The 20068-nt window shown below is 39.7% G+C and overlaps 1 protein-coding gene across 1 annotated transcript; it reads right to left on the minus strand.

Moving 5' to 3' along the window:
• Positions 1-8687: 8687 nt before the first annotated feature.
• Positions 8688-11926, minus strand: LOC133618259 (uncharacterized). The gene is made up of 13 exons (XM_072916074.1): positions 11882-11926; positions 11666-11786; positions 11438-11578; positions 11032-11352; positions 10732-10934; positions 10474-10633; positions 10244-10350; positions 10061-10147; positions 9420-9491; positions 9221-9286; positions 9066-9131; positions 8902-8976; positions 8688-8796 (listed from the first exon to the last, which is right to left on the minus strand). The coding sequence occupies exons 3-8, from the start codon at positions 11535-11537 to the stop codon at positions 10130-10132; spliced, it is 909 nt and encodes a 302-aa protein (XP_072772175.1). The 5' UTR covers positions 11538-11578; positions 11666-11786; positions 11882-11926; the 3' UTR covers positions 8688-8796; positions 8902-8976; positions 9066-9131; positions 9221-9286; positions 9420-9491; positions 10061-10129.
• Positions 11927-20068: the final 8142 nt, after the last annotated feature.

Consider the following 20068-nt stretch of genomic DNA (forward strand, 5'->3'; position numbering starts at 1 on the left):
CTATTTTGATTTTTTGATTTTGTGATGTTTGCCCCCTAAAATGCTTAAATTCGCGGCAACCTTTTCAGAAATTTTTTTGATGTTTTGATGCTTGTGTTTTTATGAATTTGATATCAATGTTGATATCTATTGTTCCTTTTAAACCTCAAAAAGCACATAATTTTAATACAAATTAGAAATCAAATACTGTGTTGTTATTATACTTGTTCCACACCGCAAAAACCTAAAAGTAGACACTAAAAGGCAGTAAACGTTCTCATGCTCATTGTCAAATTACTGTACTATAACAATAGCAATAATTATGATTTCCAGTAAGATAACAAAGGCTACCTTATTGTCCACAAGTTGCAGACATTACTTATGGTTATATTGCGTTTAAAAAGTGTTTGTGTCACGATTTCACATGACTTTGTTCTTTATTTTCCTGGATTTGATATAATTTCCTGTCCTGGTTCTCTTGTTTTTGTTTGGTCTCTTTGGTCCCTGCCGGCACACCTGTTCCACATTGCTGATGACCGTATTTTACGGGCTATTGAGTAAAATAAATATATATGTTTACATTTATTAGCCGCGCCGGACCATAAGTCGCAAGTATATATATACACCTGCATGAAAGATTCTGTAAATGTTTACATACCTACATACCTTATATGCTTCCAAAACGGTGCCTGTAACACGGCAGTAAAACGGGTGATCGAATAAAACAGAAGTCATTGTCATGGACCGAGTGATGAATGAAGAATCCTTTAAAGCAGAAACGGTATGGACAAATACTTATGGTTCAAAGAACAAAACCGGAAGTACATTTTAATCCGTCAGCCTTTGCAGTGAGCAAACTTGTCCAAAAGATGGTGCCATAGCACAAACAATACCACACCTTTTCAGTGTCTCTGTCAGTGTTGTATGAAAACTATTTGTTGAATACAAAACATCATTGCCGTCATGGCGAAGAAAAATTAGCTGCACCTTTTTATAAGCCACAGGGTACAAAGCGTGGGGAAAAAAAATAGTAGCTTATAGTCCGGATAATTCGGTACTTCTGTTGAGTTACGCATTGTTCCCTTCTGCAGTGCTGGTTCATTTTGTTCTGTGTGCCAAACGGTTCTGTTACTTTCTGACTTCCAACTAGACCCGAGTCACTTTTCTTCTGCCTGAACATAATAATAGGACCTCTTGCTTGCACTTTACCTACACTCTCAGCATCTTAAATTCACGTTTATGTTCTAACACATTTATGAACTGTTAAAAGTGATCCACAGCGGTAATTCTGTTGACACGCAAACATCTCTGGCATGAAACTGCTGCCTATTTGCCGGGTCAGCATTGCAAATGAAAATCTGTTCTTAATTGGATAAACAAAGGTTAAATTAAGGCGAGTTAAGATCGGCAATAAAGTTGAAAAAAGAGCTCCAAACTCTGTGTGCCTCTGTCAGGCATCAGTACGCGACATTACTTAGAAAACGTTACTTGCACAGTATCACCTTCAAGCATTTGGCTTAGTTTGCATTTATTTAGCATTGAAATGAGGCATCGATAGCAACCTCTTTCTCCCGTCTGGTTACTACTGTTTACGTCAGCACCTGTGCCATTACGGCCCTAGTTGTAATACTGTGTACAGTAGAATGCAGACACAATACCATGCTTAGCACTTTCTCACCATGCCTTCAAATATTGCAAAAAAGTTTGTATGACTGAACCAACGCATGTATCCTCACCAAATACGCGGAAAAAACCATAATTTTTACGTTATGTAACTCATCCAAAATGAAAACTGTATTCCCCCTGCAGGATCAACTTGGGTTATTCAATACCAGGAATTAATGTCGACATTTTCCCCAAACCCAATAAAAAGTGATGTGATTCAAGCACCCACAGTGAGACCAAGATGCCTTGCTTCCAACCCACAACGAGCCCTACACACCCACATAATCTTTGTTTTCCCCCAAAAAAACCAAATCAAAATAGGATAGAGGCTAACCAAACTCATAAAGAGGACATGCCGATACAATATTGCTTGTTTTTACTTTACAAATGTCGAGGGTTGTGAAGCATATTCCTTCACACATTCCGGTTAATGTGCCAAAAGGACCCATGCGGATCAGAACTGCCTCAGGCTTCCTTTCCATTAGCAGTAACTTATCCCCAAATGTTTTCCCTGATATTAACCCCCACCATTACCCTAGATCACCTGCTGCTTCTTTGGAAACAGAGGGAGAACATTAATGAAGACAAATGATATGTCCTCCTGAGAACCAGCATATTCTGCAGTGGACATTTTTTTTCTGGGCCACATCTTTTCCACGGTTGTGCTACAGCCTATCCCAGCCCACTTTGGGCGAGAATACTCGCTGAACTGCCAGTTGTTCCAGCTGTAGACAAACATTCTCACTCACATTCATGCATCTATTGTTAGAGATGGGTACCGAATCCCAACCAAAGTGTGTCAGTACTACCTGGTACCGATTCACGCAAAATCAAATGGCGCCATATTTCGATATATTTGTTGCATGTGACGTCACGTCCGGTTGCAGACTCGGCACTGGCTCAAGCGCTTGGCAGGGAAACAAGCAGTCAAGCACTTAAAGCAGACTCAGTCGGACTACCTCTAGTTAATGTTGCAATTTTTCATGCCAGCAAAGCAAGAAGAAAGTGCTCAAAAGTATAGTACCGCTTTTCAAAATGCACTGGCTGGATGCTAATTTACATTGGATTTGCCATACACATGCTATCGATTAGCATAAGCAATTTTGGTAACACTTTAGTACAGGGAACATATTCTACGTAACAAAGAGTTAATTTAGAGTTATTCGGACACTAGGGGAACATATTGTAAGTAACAAAGACTTAAGGGTTAGGGTTAGGGTTATTGTAGTTTTGTGTTTTGTTATGTAAGAATCATATACAACAACTTCCTTACTTAGTACTAATAAGCAATAATTCTGAGGTTATTGAGGGAAGACTCTTAGTTAATGGCCTACTGGTTGTATAATAAGGCCATGCAAAATAAGGCATTAATAAGTACTTAATAATGACTAATTAAGAGCCAATATGTTACTAATGTTCACGTTGATAAGCAACTAATTAATGGCGAATATGTTCCCCATACTAAAGTGTTACCGCAATTTTATATGGCGATTTCAACACATCTATATTTGGTAGTCATAATAAAACATACGGTGTGCAATACATACAATACATTGTAGGGTTCAACAAAATAAAAAACTTGCACATTCAACTCAATGGCAAAGACTACTTCCTGACTATTGTAACATATTGTAGTCAATAAACCACAGCCATCTAACGTCTTGGAATTGCAACTGCATGCATAGTCTACTATGTAATACCATATAATATTTGCAAATGAGACACACAAGTGTAAGAAAAGAACATAACAACTGGACAGCACTGCTCAATAGGGATGTTCCCATCAGGGTTTTATGCTGCTGATTTTAGTCATCCATGAGTGAGATTGGCCGATACCAATACCGATACCGATCACATGTATTAAGTGTATATTTTTCATGTTGTTTATGGTGAGTGCTATTGGCAGTTTAACAATATCAACACAATATTTAAACTAGTTTCTTATTTTATTTTATTACATACAATTGTTAAAGCAAAACAAAGTCAATAGTATCCATCCATCCATTCATTTACTACCGCTTGTCCCTTACGGGGTCGCGGGAGGTGCTGGAGAAGTCAATATTACACAATATTTAAATGAACAAAATGAAAAACAACTATCTACTACTCCTTTAAGTCCTTTGGTTTTTGCCCTAGTACTGTAGCGATTCAAATGTGATAATATCTCGCTTTGGAAAATGTAGCGTTGCCAATTTGGACTATGGGAGTAAAACGAGGTTTCAAACCCAGAACCTCCTGGTTGTGAGCCAGAAATTACTATTACGTTTCTACTGTGTTTACCACATTCTATTGATGTTTGGGAAGTCTTTTTTTTGTCTCCCATCGGCAAGCTGTTATATTAGAGTCCCCTAGAGGGGGGTGGGGGGTTACCCACATATGCGGTCCAGTGACGTGCGGTGAAGTTGATGGCTGGTGAGGCACTGACTTCATCACAGTCAGATTTACAAACATATGAACCCTAAAGAGTATCTTATTCACCATTTGATTGGCAGCAGTTAACGGGTTATGTTTAAAAGCTCATACCAGCATTCTTCCCTGCTTGGCACTCAGCATCAAGGGTTGGAATTGGGGGTTAAATCACCAAAAATGATTCCCGGGCGCGGTGCCGCTGCTGCCCACTGCTCCCCTCACCTCCCAGGGGGTGAACAAGGGGATGGGTCAAATGCAGAGGACAAATTTCACCACACCTAGTGTGTGTGTGTGACAATCATTGGTACTTTAACTTAACTTTAACTTTACACATACAAACTGTAGCACACAAAAAAGCAGATTTAATAAAAAAAACGTTATTAGTTAAAGTTAAAGTTAAAGTACCAATGATTGTCACACACACACTAGGTGTGGCGAGATTATTCTCTGCATTTGACCCATCACCCTTGATCACCCCCTGGGAGGTGAGGGGAGCAGTGGGCAGCAGCGGTGGCCGCGCCCGGGAATCATTTTGGTGATTTAACCCCCAATTCCAACCCTTGATGCTGAGTGCCAAGCAGGGAGGTAATGGGTCCCATTTTTATAGTCTTTGGTATGACTATTATGGTCTTACCTTTACTTATAAGTGCGCCGCTGTTGTGCTGATTAATGAACCCCCTGATGGGAGTGTTATATCAACTAAGCCCTCACTTCAACTTTCCACGTGCAAGATTGAATCTATTTAAAAAAGTGTAACCGAGGGTTTATAAATGTCGCCTATACTGTATGAAACTACAAAATAACAAACACGGAGGCTCCAGTTTACACGAGGACCACTTTATTTACCTTCTTTCAAAAACTTCCGCTCCACTCCAACGTGTCAAAATTCCGCTCTTAGCGCCTTCAAAATAAGAGCTCAAGGCATATACTGTATAACAGCGCATAAGAGGAACTTAACATCACAAAGAGGAAAGCCCATAAAAATAGGTTACAAAAGTTATTTAATAAGAAGCCAAAAAGTGCAAAAACATGTTGGAGGAGTTGTGAATTAGATACACCTGCAGTCTGCAGGCGTACCTAATGTTGTGGCCCAGCAGTCATTCGCAACTCCTCCAACACGAACATTATTGTTTTTGCACTTTTTGGCTTCTTATGAAATAACTTTTTTAAATAGATTCAATCTTGCACGTGGAAAGTTTAAGTGTGGGCTTTAGTTGATATAACACTCCCATCAGGGGTTGCCGTGCATTCTACGGCGGGGGTGCAGGAGGCGTGGCTACTGGAGCCTCAGCCAGTGCGTCTTTTGCAGCCGTTTTATGATCGCTCAGCACAAGAAATACTTTACACACATACAGTTGCTGACAAAATACACTGTACATTATATACCTCAGCTAACTAAACTATGGAAATGTATAATATAGTTCATATAGCAATACGGTCTCACTGCACAGCAGACCAGCAGTTAGCCGAGTCCGTCCATGTTGAGGCACTGAGTGACGTGCCTCGACTGGCTGCTGTTCACTGCACCGTCTCTTCTCAGTATTTGAACGGCAAATGTGAAAATTCAGCGATTTTGAATAAAAATAATCTAAAACTGGTGAAGTTAAATGGAAAATAACTTTATAGTATAATCACTGGATACATTTAACAATTTAATATATATTTTTTTCTTTTTAAATTTTTTTTCTTTCCATGATGGCAGGTGAGGCCCCGCCTCACGTCACTGATGCGGTCCTTTCCAAGGTTTCTCATAGTCATTCACATCGACGTCCCACTGGGGTGAGTTTTTCCTTGCCCTTAAGTGGGCTCTGTTCCGAGGATGTCGTTGTGGCTTGTGCAGCCCTTTGAGACACTTGTGATTTAGGGCTATATAAATAAACATTGATTGATTGATTGATTCTTGGCAAGGTTATAAGCATATTTCTACGCATCTTTAGTCAAAATAAAGGTTGGCCAAGTGAACAGGTATCATCACAAATACTTTCAGAGAATGGTCGACGGAATTTGTTGAAAGACAAACAAAGTCTGCTGTTTTGTACCCAATAAATGTGCAGCATGGATCTCAACACATCCGTCATCATTTAAGTCATACAAGCAGAATTAACCAGAAGGAAGCAGATAAATACAATGTTTCTTTTAAAAGAAGCCCGTCTCACAAAGAAGTCTAAAAGCATGCAGTGTACAACAATCCACAAGTTTGTTTGCCCAGGGTGTGAAGCCCGCCGAGCCGTAGCTTGCCTTTGGTTGCCAGGAAGGCCACCTGAGCCAGAAGGGAGCTTGCACACCTGCTCTCTGTTTGGACAACAGTACAATCATGGCCCGGTCATACGGTCCAACGCCATCGCTGACTATCTGGATAGTTTTACAGAACTTATCTCTTATTGTAGAGCTATTGGGGCCAATTACAAGCGCCCCTCCTGTTGGAACTGAGCTCCTATCTCCCGCTGAACGGCTGCTGCAGTTCCTGGACCGAGCTCAACCAGGCGGGAAGGGAAGTTCTATGCAAACATCATTTCTTCCTATCAATATGTTTGTACAGAGGAATTAGTAGGCGGGGCAACGGTTGTTTTGATTACATAAATTATGATGTCACCTAAGTTAAGCACAATAAAGCTTTCGCTGAGTTCTTTTAGAGAGGTTTCATTGCTGTCAGTTCTGGTTCTTGTATGTCCTGATCTGTAACATCCCAGTCAGTTCAGTGCAGAGACCTGCTGTAGCCATTGAAGCATACTTGCCAACCCTCCCGGATTTTCCGGGAGACTCCCGAAATTCAGCGCCTCTCCCGAAAACCTCCCGGGACACATTTTCTCCCGAAAATCTCCCGAAATTCAAGCGAACCTGGAGGCCACGCCCCCTCCAGCTCCATGCGGACCTGGAGGGCCTGCATGGAGCAATGTTGTTGTAATATATTGAGTTGGAGGCAATAAACAGGCGAGGGGATGAAGTATGTCTCTTTACTGTAGACTTCAGAACAGACACTTGACGTCAGGTGCGCAACACCACGTAAATCGTTGGCCAACTAAAAAGTAACCCCAGTACGCTATAGCCAACATTCACCAGGAGATGGCAAAGGACAAACATCCATCCATCTATCCATATATATATATATATATATATATATATATATATATATATATATATATATATATAAGAAAATACTTCACTTTCAGTGAATTCTAGCTATATATATATATATTTATTTTATTATGTATATATATATATATATATATATATATATATATATATATATATATATATATATATATATATATATATATTTATTTTACTATATATATATATATATATATATATATATATATATTTATTTTATCATGTATATATATATATATATAAATATATATATATATATTTATTTTACTATATATATATATATATATATATATATATGAAATACTTGACTTGGTGAATTCTATCTGTAAATATACTCCTCCCCTCTTAGCCACGCCCCCAAACACGCCCCCGCCCACCCCGACCACGCCCACCCCACCCCCCGAAATCGGAGGTCTCAAGGTTGGCAAGTATGCATTGAAGTGCTACTGAAAACATTGTGTGTCCCAAAAAGGCAAAACCATATCAATACACCAGGGAAGGTTGAACATAATTTGTGGCATTCGATAGGGTTGATAGGACATTTATGCACCATACTTTAGAACGATTTAGTTTTAACATAAAAACAGTTGAATGTATTAAAACACTTATCAACAGCCTACAGCCATAATCAAAGTGAATGGGTCACTAAGACCAGCATTCACATTGGGAAGGGGGACTTGGCAGGGCTGCTGTCTTAGCCCAACATTATTTGCCATTGATATTGAACCATTAGCTCAGGCTATTCGACAAAATAAACAGTTACAAGGCATTGAAATAGGACATTGTGAACATCAAATTAGTTTATTTGCTGATAACATCATGATTTATTCAAAGAATCCAGAGCCCTCCCTACCAATATTGATAAATGTCTTGGAAGACTGTGAGTGTCATGCAGCAGAGGTGTGGACTCGAGTCACATGACTTGGACTCGAGTCAGACTCGAGTCATGAATTTGATGACTTTAGACTCGACTTGACAAAATGTAAAGAGACTTGCAACTCGACTTAGACTTTAACATCAATGACTTGTGACTTCACTTGGACTTGAGCCTTTTGACTTGACATGACTTGACATGACTTAAGGTAACACGCGAACGTTATGAGAACGTTAGGAGAACGTAGTGGCATTGTTATGGGAACGTTAGTTTGTAACGTTCAAAGAACGTTAGGTTGTGGAGTTCTTGCTTGGTTAGCAGAACGTTAGCCAAGAACGTTTGGCAAGAACGTTTAGGGAACTGTTTAGGAACATGCTATTTTCGTCTGTTTTTGCTCTATATTGTCAGGACTAACACTCAAACACAAAATTCAACAATAATTCTTTATTAGTGATAATTATAATACAATAGAAATGGAATGCAGTGGTATTTACGTCTGTTTTTGTGCTATATTGTCAGGACTATAACAAACAGAAAATTCAACAATAATTCTTTATTAGTGATAATTATAATACAATAGAAATGGAATGCAGTGGTATTTACGTCTGTTTTTGTGCTATCTTGTCAGGACTGACACTCAAACAGAAAATTCAACAATAATTCTTTATTAGTGATAATTATAATACAATAGAAATGGAATGCTGTGGTCTTGGTCGTGCGCGTCAGTGTACTCCTGCCCCTTCTTGTTGGTTCTCTTCCTGGAAGTAAATAATTATAGATATTCACAAATACAACAAAGACAGCACTGGAATGTAGATGAATTGAATTCAATTAAAACATGGCATAATTTACTCCTTGTTTACCTGCTCAATGCTCACTGGTCTCACTGGCGTTTGCTTGGTTCTTTTCCCTTTCCCTGTTTTCTTCTTCTTCACTTCCTGCAAGTATTTATAATTGCAAATTCAACACAGAACTGGGATCTTTATGAATTGAATTAAAACATTGGCATAATTACTTTATCATTTACCTGGTCACTCATCTCACTGTCCATTCCCTTTGTACACCTCCCTTTGCCCTTCTTCGCCGTCGCTTCCTGCAAGTGTTTATAATTGCAAATTCAACACAGAACTGGGATCTTCATGAATTGATTTAAAACATTGGCATAATTACTTTATCATTTACCTGGTCACTCATATCACTGTCCTATTCCTTTGTACACCTCCCTTTGCCCTTCTTCGCCGTCGCTTCCTGCAAGTGTTTCAATCAATCAATCAAGCAATGTTTATTTATATAGCCCTAAATCACAAGTGTCTCAAAGGGCTGCACAAGCCACAATGACATCCTCGGTACAAAGCCCACATAAGGGCAAGGGAAAACTCACCCCAGTGGGACGTCAATGTGAATGACTATGAGAAACCTTGGAGAGGACCGCATATGTGGGTAACCCCCCCCTCTAGGGGAGACCGAATGCAATGGATGTCGAGTGGGTCTGACATTATAGTAAGAGTCCAGTCCATAGTGGGGCCAGCAGGACACCATCCCGAGCGGAGACGGGTCAGCAGCGCAGAGATGTTCCCAGCCGATGCACAGGCAAGCGGTCCACCACGGGTCCCGACTCTGGACAGCCAGCACTTCATCCATGGCCACCGGACTTGTGCCCCCCCCCCCCCCCCCCCCCCCCCCCCCCCCCCCCTCCACAAGGAAGAGGGGAGCAGAGGAGAAAAAAGAAACGGCAGATCAACTGGTCTAAAAGGGGGGTCTAAATGCTTCTACTGAGGTAGCATCTCTAATTGTTACCGGGAGGGCATTCCATAGTACTGGAGCCTGAATAGAAAACGCTCTATAGCCCGCAGACTTTTTTTGGGCTCTGGGTATCAATAATAAGCCGGAGTTCTTTGAACGCAGATTTCTTGCCGGGACATATGTACAATACAATCGAGTGTTTATAATTGCAAATTCAACACAGAACTGGGATCTTCATGAATTGATTTAAAACATTGGCATAATTACTTTATCATTTACCTGGTCACTCATCTCACTGTCCATTTCCTTTGTACACCTCCCTTTGCCCTTCTTCGCCGTCGCTTCCTCTTAATTCCTCCTCTTCTCCTGCAAGTAGATATAATTGCAAATTTAAAAGACATGCAGTGGAACTTCAATAAAATGGAATTCAAAATTGGGATATCTTATCATAATTCTCCGTACCTCAAACTTTGAACCTCCCTTTCGAAAAGTGGCCAGTTTCAGGACCTCTCCAAGCTCACAATCTACTTCAGCTGTGGTCGTCTGTTTGTGAACACCCCTGCATGCCTCTGGAATCACCAACACAATTTAGAATTCCCTTTAGAATAAATACCGTAATAATAACAGCTAGATCGACCTTGTGAGCATACATGCAACATGTTCAAAGATGCAAACCTATTATTAACACTTACTTATTATTATTCTGTAAAAGGGCAAGTCCTCAAATGCCACTTTGCCTGTCTTTCCACGGAGACCAAGCTGCTCCAGGACTTTGTTTGTGGCAATTTTCCTCAGCATTGTCCTCACTGTGTCTGCCAAATTCTGCCCACCAAGAGCAGTAAGAGCTTTCACCTATACAAATAAATAAACAACAATATTGTACTTGATTAGAACATGTTTTTTGATAACTAAACAAAATAATTTTGCAATGGGGAATTAAAACTAATTACCAGCTGCTTTCTGAGCAGAAGATCAGTGTCGAGCTGTTCACTGAAGGTCTTAAGCTGCTCAAGAGTCTCGAAAGGCTTCTCAATGAGATCTTGAACATCCACAGCTTCTGGCCCCACAGACTGTGCTGCCAGCCCTCTCAGCATGCGCATCAGTTCTCCCTGGTTCTCAACTAGTTTTTGAACTTTCATGTTTAACTGGAAAACTGCAAAGACAACAAAAGTCAAAGAGGTAATTCGTATTACTGCCCATTGTAACAGCCTGTTTAACACCACCTATCAACAGTTAAAAAGCCAACTAACGTTCACTTTCAAGGGCATTCCTGCTGCTTCTTGGAGTGGTCTGGTACTGACTCATACTGGCTGGAGTGGTTTGGTACTGGCTTGAGCTAGATGCATGATTCCTGTCTGGACTGAGCCTGTAAGTGCTGCTTCTCGCTGGGCTGTGAGGTCGGCCTGGATGCCTTGGAGTGGTGTAGTATTGGCTGGTACTGGCTGAAGTGGTCTGGTACTCGCTGGAGATTGGAAAGTTCAATGGTGGGAGCACTGGCAGTGGGGGTGCCTGGATGAGGATCTGTGATTTCTCTTTTCTGCACTTCTTTTTTGGCCGAATTTCCTCTTCGTCTAAACCAACAAAGACAATAACATTTATGCACCACTAAGTAGTGTTTGAGTATTGTAAGTAAACAGTCTTTGAAAAGTGACTAACCGTCAGCATCAAACACATCTTCCTCATCGTTTCTATAACATTCAGGGGTGATGTGACTACGTTTGGTTGATATTTCTTCTTCCTCTGGGCTCGAAAACATTTCAGCTTGTTTTTCATATTGAAGGGCCTTGTCAAAGTCTTCTGCAAAATTTCAAAGTATGCTGATGACTCAATATGAATTATGTTGTTTAAGATATACATGATATGACTTTGACAATATTCCCTTACCAGTCAATGTTTTCCTGAAAACCCGAATTGGTAGCCTATCCCAGACTTCTTTGTCAGGAATCTCAGCTCTCCGGATTCTGGAGTGGGTAGGATTTGGCTTTGGCCAATAGCAGAAGGTATTCTGAAGATAAAATAATTCAGTCATGATGAATGACATAATTAATAATAAGCTACAATATTATGCCAAGCACAGTACTTTTCAGAAAAAGCAATAACCTTCCCATCATCTTTTGTCCATATGGTTGGGACAACAGCGACTGAACGTTCACCAAGGAACTCAACGACCACATACGAAGGAGCCATCTGGAAAACAATCAGATAATATTACCATTTCAATACTGCATCAAAGAGTTATTTATAAATCCTGATACAGTTAGTCAGTTATTCTTAGTCTGCACACACTCTTCTGGTTAGACATGCTCCAAGCAGACCTTTTACTACTTACTACTGGTTATTGATCTGTTCAAAATTCATGCAGTATCCCCATGAATATGCTATGCCCCGTTTCATCTTCGTCCAGTTTGATGGCACTGGTTCTGAGGCGTTCTGCCGAAAGGACTCGCATGCGTGTGTACCTCCTATGTCCTCTTTACACTCTAAGGACCCTAGAGTCACAGGGTTCAATGAAGAGAGCTTCAGGACGTTCATAGACTCAGCACAAGAAGAAGTCCCTTTGTTTAGCAGAAGTCACTTCACAACATGTCCCATCTTCCAGTACATAAGCATTGTTTGGGGGTTTCGTACACACTTTTGGACTGTCCTTCAGTTCAAGCTCTGTCTTCTTGCTCCTTTCACTAAGCCGTTTGACAACTTGTGCCAAGGGCCTTTTTCCTGATCTCACAAGTTTCTTCATCTTGTGCATGAAGTTCTCGAAAGGGAAAGCTGCACATGCATCCAATGATCCATGCTCCCTCACTTCATCAGCTAAGTGAAGTGAAGAGTGCACATTGTATACTAGAAACTCAACGCCATACAGATTGCGAGCTTGTGTAACAAAGTGGACAAGGAGTTGGTGAGCATAATCTATCATGTGAGTTTCAGCAAGTTTGGGTGCCACAAGTATTGACACAGCAACACTCAGTGTCATGAAATTATCATAAAGATCTGGTCTAAGAATTCCACGAAGGACCACTTTTCCTGTGTACAACAGGAACTGTCTATACTCAGTGGCTTTCCATCTGTCAATTTCTTTTAGTGACCGTGGTTTCCTGGCGAATGTAAATGGGAATGTGGTTCTCATTCCTTCCAGCCTATCACTAATTTGTTGAATTTGATCTGCTGAATGTTTAACCTCTCTTTTACCTCTAATCCAGACAAGGAGAAGCCTCTTCATGGTGCCTAAGCGGTGCATGTAATCTACTGGGAAGGTTTTCACCATATCAATAGGTAACTGGCAGAAGGGGGATGGATCACCATCATGGTGGTGTTCTGCATAAGTCTGACTGCGAAATGAGGCATCTGTCCGTGGAACCAGGTTCTCGATTTCTTGGTAGGTAATCGTCCCAAAATATTCGCCTCGCTGACAACATTTGTCACAGCCAGAGTAGCCTGCAAACAGTTTCGTTTTTTTTACCATGGCCCTCGCAGGAGCATCACACACTATGCATCTCAGAGTGACTTGGAATGTTTCATTGCCATCATGTAGGCCATGCTGCAAAACCGTCTTCATATCAAGAATGGTATCCATCAGAAAGTCCAAGTCAATGGGCTTTGAAGTTCCGCACGTCAACGCCACTGGAAAGACGACAGTGGGCTTCATGTTAACAATAGCACAGAGTACTGGCCATAGTGTCACATTGGAACTTCTGAATAGTGGCAGGCCGTCTATGTTCAACGATATTTCGAGTGCATTGACTTGAGTCCTCTTGTGCAGCGGGTACATCTTGAAATGTTTTAGTAGTTCACTGCCCAGTCCTAAGTAGTAATATTCCATTCCAGATTTAACCTGTGTGTCCACATCTCTAGCTGTGTTCAGTATGGTGCGTGCAGTGCTGGGTAAATCAGGGTGGCCCGATTTCTTGAGTAGCTTCAAAAGGCTGTCCAATGCATTATGTTTGACATGATATTCGGTTGCCCACAACCTCAAATTATCGTCAAAGCAGTCACTATCACTCTCATTTTCTGAATCAGATGACAAGGTGACATGATGGTCGATTAGTCTCCAATCAGCATCATTTTCATCAGGCTCATCACTATCAGGGCCACTGTAGGTGGCATTGTCAGCACCCGCGGCAGTGCAAGAAGCAGTCTCCGCAGCATCCATGTACTGAAGGGTTGTCACTGTTTCTGGAGTTGTAAAGATTGTCGTGTCATTCTCTTGCTCGCTATCATCACTCTCTAATTCTAAAGTTGACTGTCGGCATTGCTTCTTCAAATGCCTAGTTGTGGCAGCCCATCTACGCTTATAAGCCCTCTGTTGAAACTTCTTCATTGTGTTGTTTATTCTATAAAAAAAAAAAAAAACAAGGAAAATGGGTTGCCCACATTTTTACTATATTTTGCAAAAAACATCAAAATTAATTGTATTTTTATTTGTATTTTTTTTGCGACTCCAGCCATAGAATTATACATTAAAATAAACATATTTGAAATAATTGATTTTAAATTATCATAATAATTCATTTAAAATGACCATATTTAATTATTAAAATAATAGCTTGTTTATCAACAACTTTAGCATTTTATTCATTACATTTTGAAACTCTCAGAAGCCAAGTTATGTTATATTCCTTAATATTTATTTATGCAAGTTTGAAGTATCAGTTATCCAAACACAGTTTTGTTTGCATATTTTCAGGATGTAGAGATATATATATATATATATATATATATATATATATATATATATATATATATATATGTGTGTATATATATATATATATATACACACACATATATATATATATATATATATATATATATATATATATATATATATATATATATATATATATATATATATATATATATATATATATATATAATATGTATGAAATACTTGACTTGGTGAATTCTAGCTGACAATACTCCTCCCCTCTTAACCACGCCCCGCCCCACCCCCCACCTCCCGAAATCGGAGGTCTCAAGGTTGGCAATGCTCAATAGCTTCAGTTTCTTCTTCAATTTCGTTTTCGCTACCTACCTCCACACTACAACCATCAGTTTCAATACATTCGTAATCTGTTGAATCACTTAAGCCCCTGAAATCCGAGTCTGAATCCGAGCTAATGTCGCTATATCTTGCTGTTCTATCCGCCATGTTTGTTTGTATTGTGACGTCACAGGAAAATGGACGGGTGTATGTAAAAATGTTTTAGGGATATTGCGTAATGGGTAAAATTTTGAAAAAAACTTCGAAAAATAAAATAAGCCACTGGGAACTGATTTTTAATGGTTTTAACCCTTCTGAAATTGTGATAATGTTTAACGGAACGTTCAGGCAACATTCGTGACTCAAAATATGACAATGCCCGGGCAAATTATTGTTTAACTAGGCTACAGATAGATCCACCCTTCTTCAGAAGTCATTCGTTGGTATTTGGAAACTATATAACAGCCAATATGCATGAGAAATGCATGCTAGTTTATATGGTGCCGCGCGGCAGTTGAGCATGGCGCGCAATTGACACAACGCTAAAACCGTAAAATGGTCTGAAATTAATCATGTAGGGTAGAAATTGTTACACAAAAATGTGCTTCGTATTTCACTCTTTCTATCTACTTACATGTGATCAATGCAATTGCCTGATTTATCGGGATTCTGGAATTTGCAGCGTTGTCGAGCGTACGTCGTCGAGCGTACGTCGTCGAGCTTGGTATAGTCCTTCTTTGTCTTAGGGAAGGTATAGTCCTTCTTTGTCTTAGGGAAGATTCTACGCGCATGCGTAGAAGCTTCCGTGCTCAGCCTTGACTCACTGAGTCAAGGCTGCACGCATGCGCGTCAGATTACTCGAAAAACACAACACGTTCGCGGAACATAGGGAAACGTTACTACACAATGTATATAAAGTAAATTTGCGAAAAAAAACACTTTGAAAAGCCTAACGGTCGCTGTTTCCATTGCAGGCAAATATTTTGTGTGTCATAGGTTTTGATATGTTCTGAGAATGTTCTTAGAATGTTCTCATCTTGCATAACCAAACGAGAACCATACAGTAACGTTACGCTAACGTTAGGTGTTACCTGGGAGCTGCCACTTTCCCCAAAATCCAAAGCTTAAAAAATTATTTGGGAGCGCTCCGTATTTTTCATTTTCTTCGTCTGTCTATCAGCGTGTTATTCCTGTCAGCTGGTGTGCTGTCAGTACAACAGCCAATCAAATTAGAACTACGTTGTTTTCATCACACAGCATTCATCCAATCAAATTGCAGGACAACCAATGACCAAGAGTTGTCCAACAACGTGCCAGTGATAAACAATTATGTTAAAGTTGGTTTCGTTCGGGTATAAAAACTACGACTTGGTCAACAAAAAACGAATTGCCGTATGCAAATCACACAGTTCGAATATTACAGAGGGAGACGCAACAACTTCCAACTTCGTTCGACATTTGAAGTTGCACAAAGAAGGGTAAGTTTTGAATGTAAGATAACGTTTATTGGCTAAGTAACGTGACTTTTATTTGCTGTGTAGTTAAATCAGTGAGGCTGCAAACTCACTGCTAACGTTATAACCATAGACATCTTATAAGTAGACGCAGCATAGAGCGCTACTGCCTACTGGCGCAGACGAGGCGCGGGGCCGCCATCTTGGAGTGGTGATCCGCTCCACTCAGTGCAATTCATTTGGCAGGAGCAATGAACTGTCAGCGCATTTAATTCATTTTACCTCACTGAATACCACTGATTTTCACGCGCTTTTTTGTCATACGTGTGTAACAGACACATGTTTTGGCGTGTTTTATTATTCATAGTTTGCTTAACAGTAATAAAATATTCTTATACGCTATAAGTGACCAGACGTCCGAGATCAAAACTGGGAATATAATCCCAGAGAAGGGGAAAAAAAACGGTAAACTATTTTTAAGTTGAAGAAACAATATGATTAGGTTATATATACATATGCGTGTATCCTACATAAACAATGTATGAATACATTAGATATCTATATATCTTAGGGACCTATAGACTGTATCTCTGTTGCTTCAGCAGCAGAGAGTTTATTCTGTCTTGACACTTTGTATTGATATTTTCTATTACATTCTTCCCTTAAATGATAATGTTTGCAGTGACTGTTTTATATGTATTATTTTATGTAAGTCGCTTTGGATAAAAGCGTCTGCCAAATACTTAACAAACACCTGAAAGTCTTCATATCAGCTAAAACCACCAATCTGTTTCACTGGATTCAGAATAAAACCAAATTCTGTTTAACCCAACAATGTTAGTATTTGAATATTGTTACTTGAAGACTGATTCCTGGTTACAATTATACTGTTAGGAAAGTATTGTCTTATACTTTGCCTAAAATGAGAATGCATCATAATCAGTAGTGGCTGGTGAATTTTGTTTTAGGTGGGGCTGAAAGTTTGTAAACCAAACCCCTGTAGGGGCGTCATCCTCCCCCAGAAGATTTCTTTGTGATTTTCACATACAAATATTGAAGATCTTTGATCCTTCTCAACTCTGTGGTAATATTATTTTCATAAAATACAACCAATAGTACGTTAATGTTAAATCTTACTTGTGAAAAGTAATCCCCCGATTCCTATTTTCAACAGTCTGCTCATTTGAGCAGGAAAACGCTGAACACCATCTTTGTTTTCTACCTTTCAACTGTCAGTTTAGGCTGCTCGCCGGCTCCTCATCAGCACTTCAAGATGGCGGGCAAATTGCTCACGTCACAGCAACCAATGCTGCGTCTACTTATAAGATGTCTATGGTTATAACGTAATTGCAAACACAGCAATCTGTTGCGTCCACTGCAGTTTGCTACCTTATTCATACTTTTTGTCAAGTGATTTTTTTTTAAGCAGGGTTTCATGAGGTACCTACACATAACGTTACGTTAGTCAATGTATCACACACAGTAACGTAACGTTAGTCAATGTATCACACACAGTAACGTTACGTTAGTCAATGTATCACACACAGTAACATTACGTTAGTCAATGTATCACACACAGTAACATTACTTTAGTCAATGTATCACACACAGTAACATTACGTTAGTCAATGTATCACACACAGTAACGTAACGTTAGACGGCAGTCAGCAGCACCGCGTATTTTAGCCACCTACAAAAAGACAAACATAGTCAAATAAAGGTCAGTTAAAATGTATACTATATTAAGAATATGTGTACATATTGCATAGGGTCCTGACATCTAAAAAGTACAACTCTGTTCATTGTTATGTTCATATATTTGTTATGTTTTTCATGTGTACGCACACATAAACACACATACAGTATGAGATGAGATAAGGTAAGAACAGGATAGAAACTGCTGTGGAACTAGTTACAATGCAATATGCCATGGAAATACAATGTTAACACTTTTGTGCAAATAAGTACAGTTGCACTTGTTTTTTTTCAAATGTGTTTATTCTGTAAAGGAATGAGTTACATGTTTAAAATGACTGGTTAATAGTGCTATTTTGAAGTGCAATGTCAGCACTATCTTTTTCCCTGCAATTTCAAATGCACTTGTTTTAATAAATAAATACAGCGTTTTAAAAGCATACTCAATCTGTGTAAATATATTAGTCTGTGATTAAATGACTTGAAAGGACTCGAAACTCAAAATGCAGGACTTGGGACTTGACTTGAGACTTTCCAGTCTTGACTTTGGACTTGACTCGGACTTGCCCTGTCTTGACTCGGGACTTGACTCGAGACTTGAGGGTAAAGACTTGAGACTTACTTGTGACTTGCAAAGCAAAGACTTGGTCCCACCTCTGTCATGCAGGCTATAAAGTGAGGTGGGTTGGATTATCTTGGCAAAGAAGAAGTGCTCACTAACACAGATTTAGACAGATTTGTGAACAATATTTGAGAGGAATAGGTATTTTGTGTATATGGTAAAAGTTTTAGATCTTTGAGTTCAACTTGTGAAAAATGGGAGCAAACACAAAAGTGTTGCATTTACACTTTTGTTCAGTATACATACAAACCTTGTTTCCATATGAGTTGGGAAATTGTGTTAGATGTAAATATAAACGGAATACAATGATTTGTAAATCCTTTTCAACCCATATTCAATTGAATGCACTACAAAGACGAGATATTTGATTGTTCAAACTCATAAACTTTAATTATTTTTTTTTGCAAATAATAATTAACTTAGAATTTCATGGCTGCAACATGTGCCAAAGTAGTTGGGAAAGGGCATGTTCACCACTGTGTTACATGGCCTTTGCTTTTAACAACACTCAGTAAACGTTTGGGAACTGAGGAGACACATTTTTTAAGCTTTTCAGGTGGAATTCTTTCCCATTCTTGCTTGATGTACAGCTTAAGTTGTTCAACAGTCCGGGGGTCTCTGTTGTGGTATTTTAGGCTTCATAATGCGCCACACATTTTCAATGGGAGACAGGTCTGGACTACAGGCAGGCCAGTCTAGTACCTGCACTCTTTTACTATGAAGCCACGTTGATGTAACACGTGGCTTGGCATTGTCTTGCTGAAATAAGCAGGGGTGTCCATGGTAACGTTGCTTGGATGGCAACAATAAAGTTGATTTGATTTGATATGTTGCTCCAAAACCTGTATGTACCTTTCAGCATTAATGGCGCCTTCACAGATGTGTAAGTTACCCATGCCTTGGCCACTAATACACCCCCATACCATCACACATGCTGGCTTTCCAACTTTGCGCCTATAACAATCCGGATGGTTATTTTCCTCTTTGGTCCGGAGGACACGACGTCCACAGTTTCCAAAAACAATTTGAAATGTGGACAGGGTGTTGTTGATAAACGGTTTCCGCCTTGCATAGGAGAGTTTTAACTTGCACTTACAGATGTAGCGACCAACTGTAGTTACTGACAGTGGGTTTCTGAAGTGTTCCTGAGCCCATGTGGTGATATCCTTTACACACTGATGTCGCTTGTTGATGCAGTACAGCCTGAGGGATCGAAGGTCACGGGCTTAGCCGCTTACGTGCAGTGATTTCTCCAGATTCTCTGAACCCTTTGATGAGATTACGGACCGTAGATTGTGAAATCCCTAAATTCCTTGCAATAGCTGGTTGAGAAAGGTTTTTCTTAAACTGTTCAACAATTTGCTCATGCATTTCTTGACAAAGTGGTGACCCTTGGCCCATCCTTGTTTGTGAAAGACTGAGCATTTCATGGAATCTACTTTTATACCCAATCATGGCACCCACCTGTTCCCAATTTGCTTGCACACCTGTGGGATGTTCCAAATAAGTGTTTGATGAGCATTCCTCAACTTTATCAGTAT

The sequence above is a fragment of the Nerophis lumbriciformis genome, linkage group LG02 (genome assembly GCF_033978685.3).
Source record: "Nerophis lumbriciformis linkage group LG02, RoL_Nlum_v2.1, whole genome shotgun sequence".
NCBI lineage: Eukaryota > Metazoa > Chordata > Actinopteri > Syngnathiformes > Syngnathidae > Nerophis > Nerophis lumbriciformis.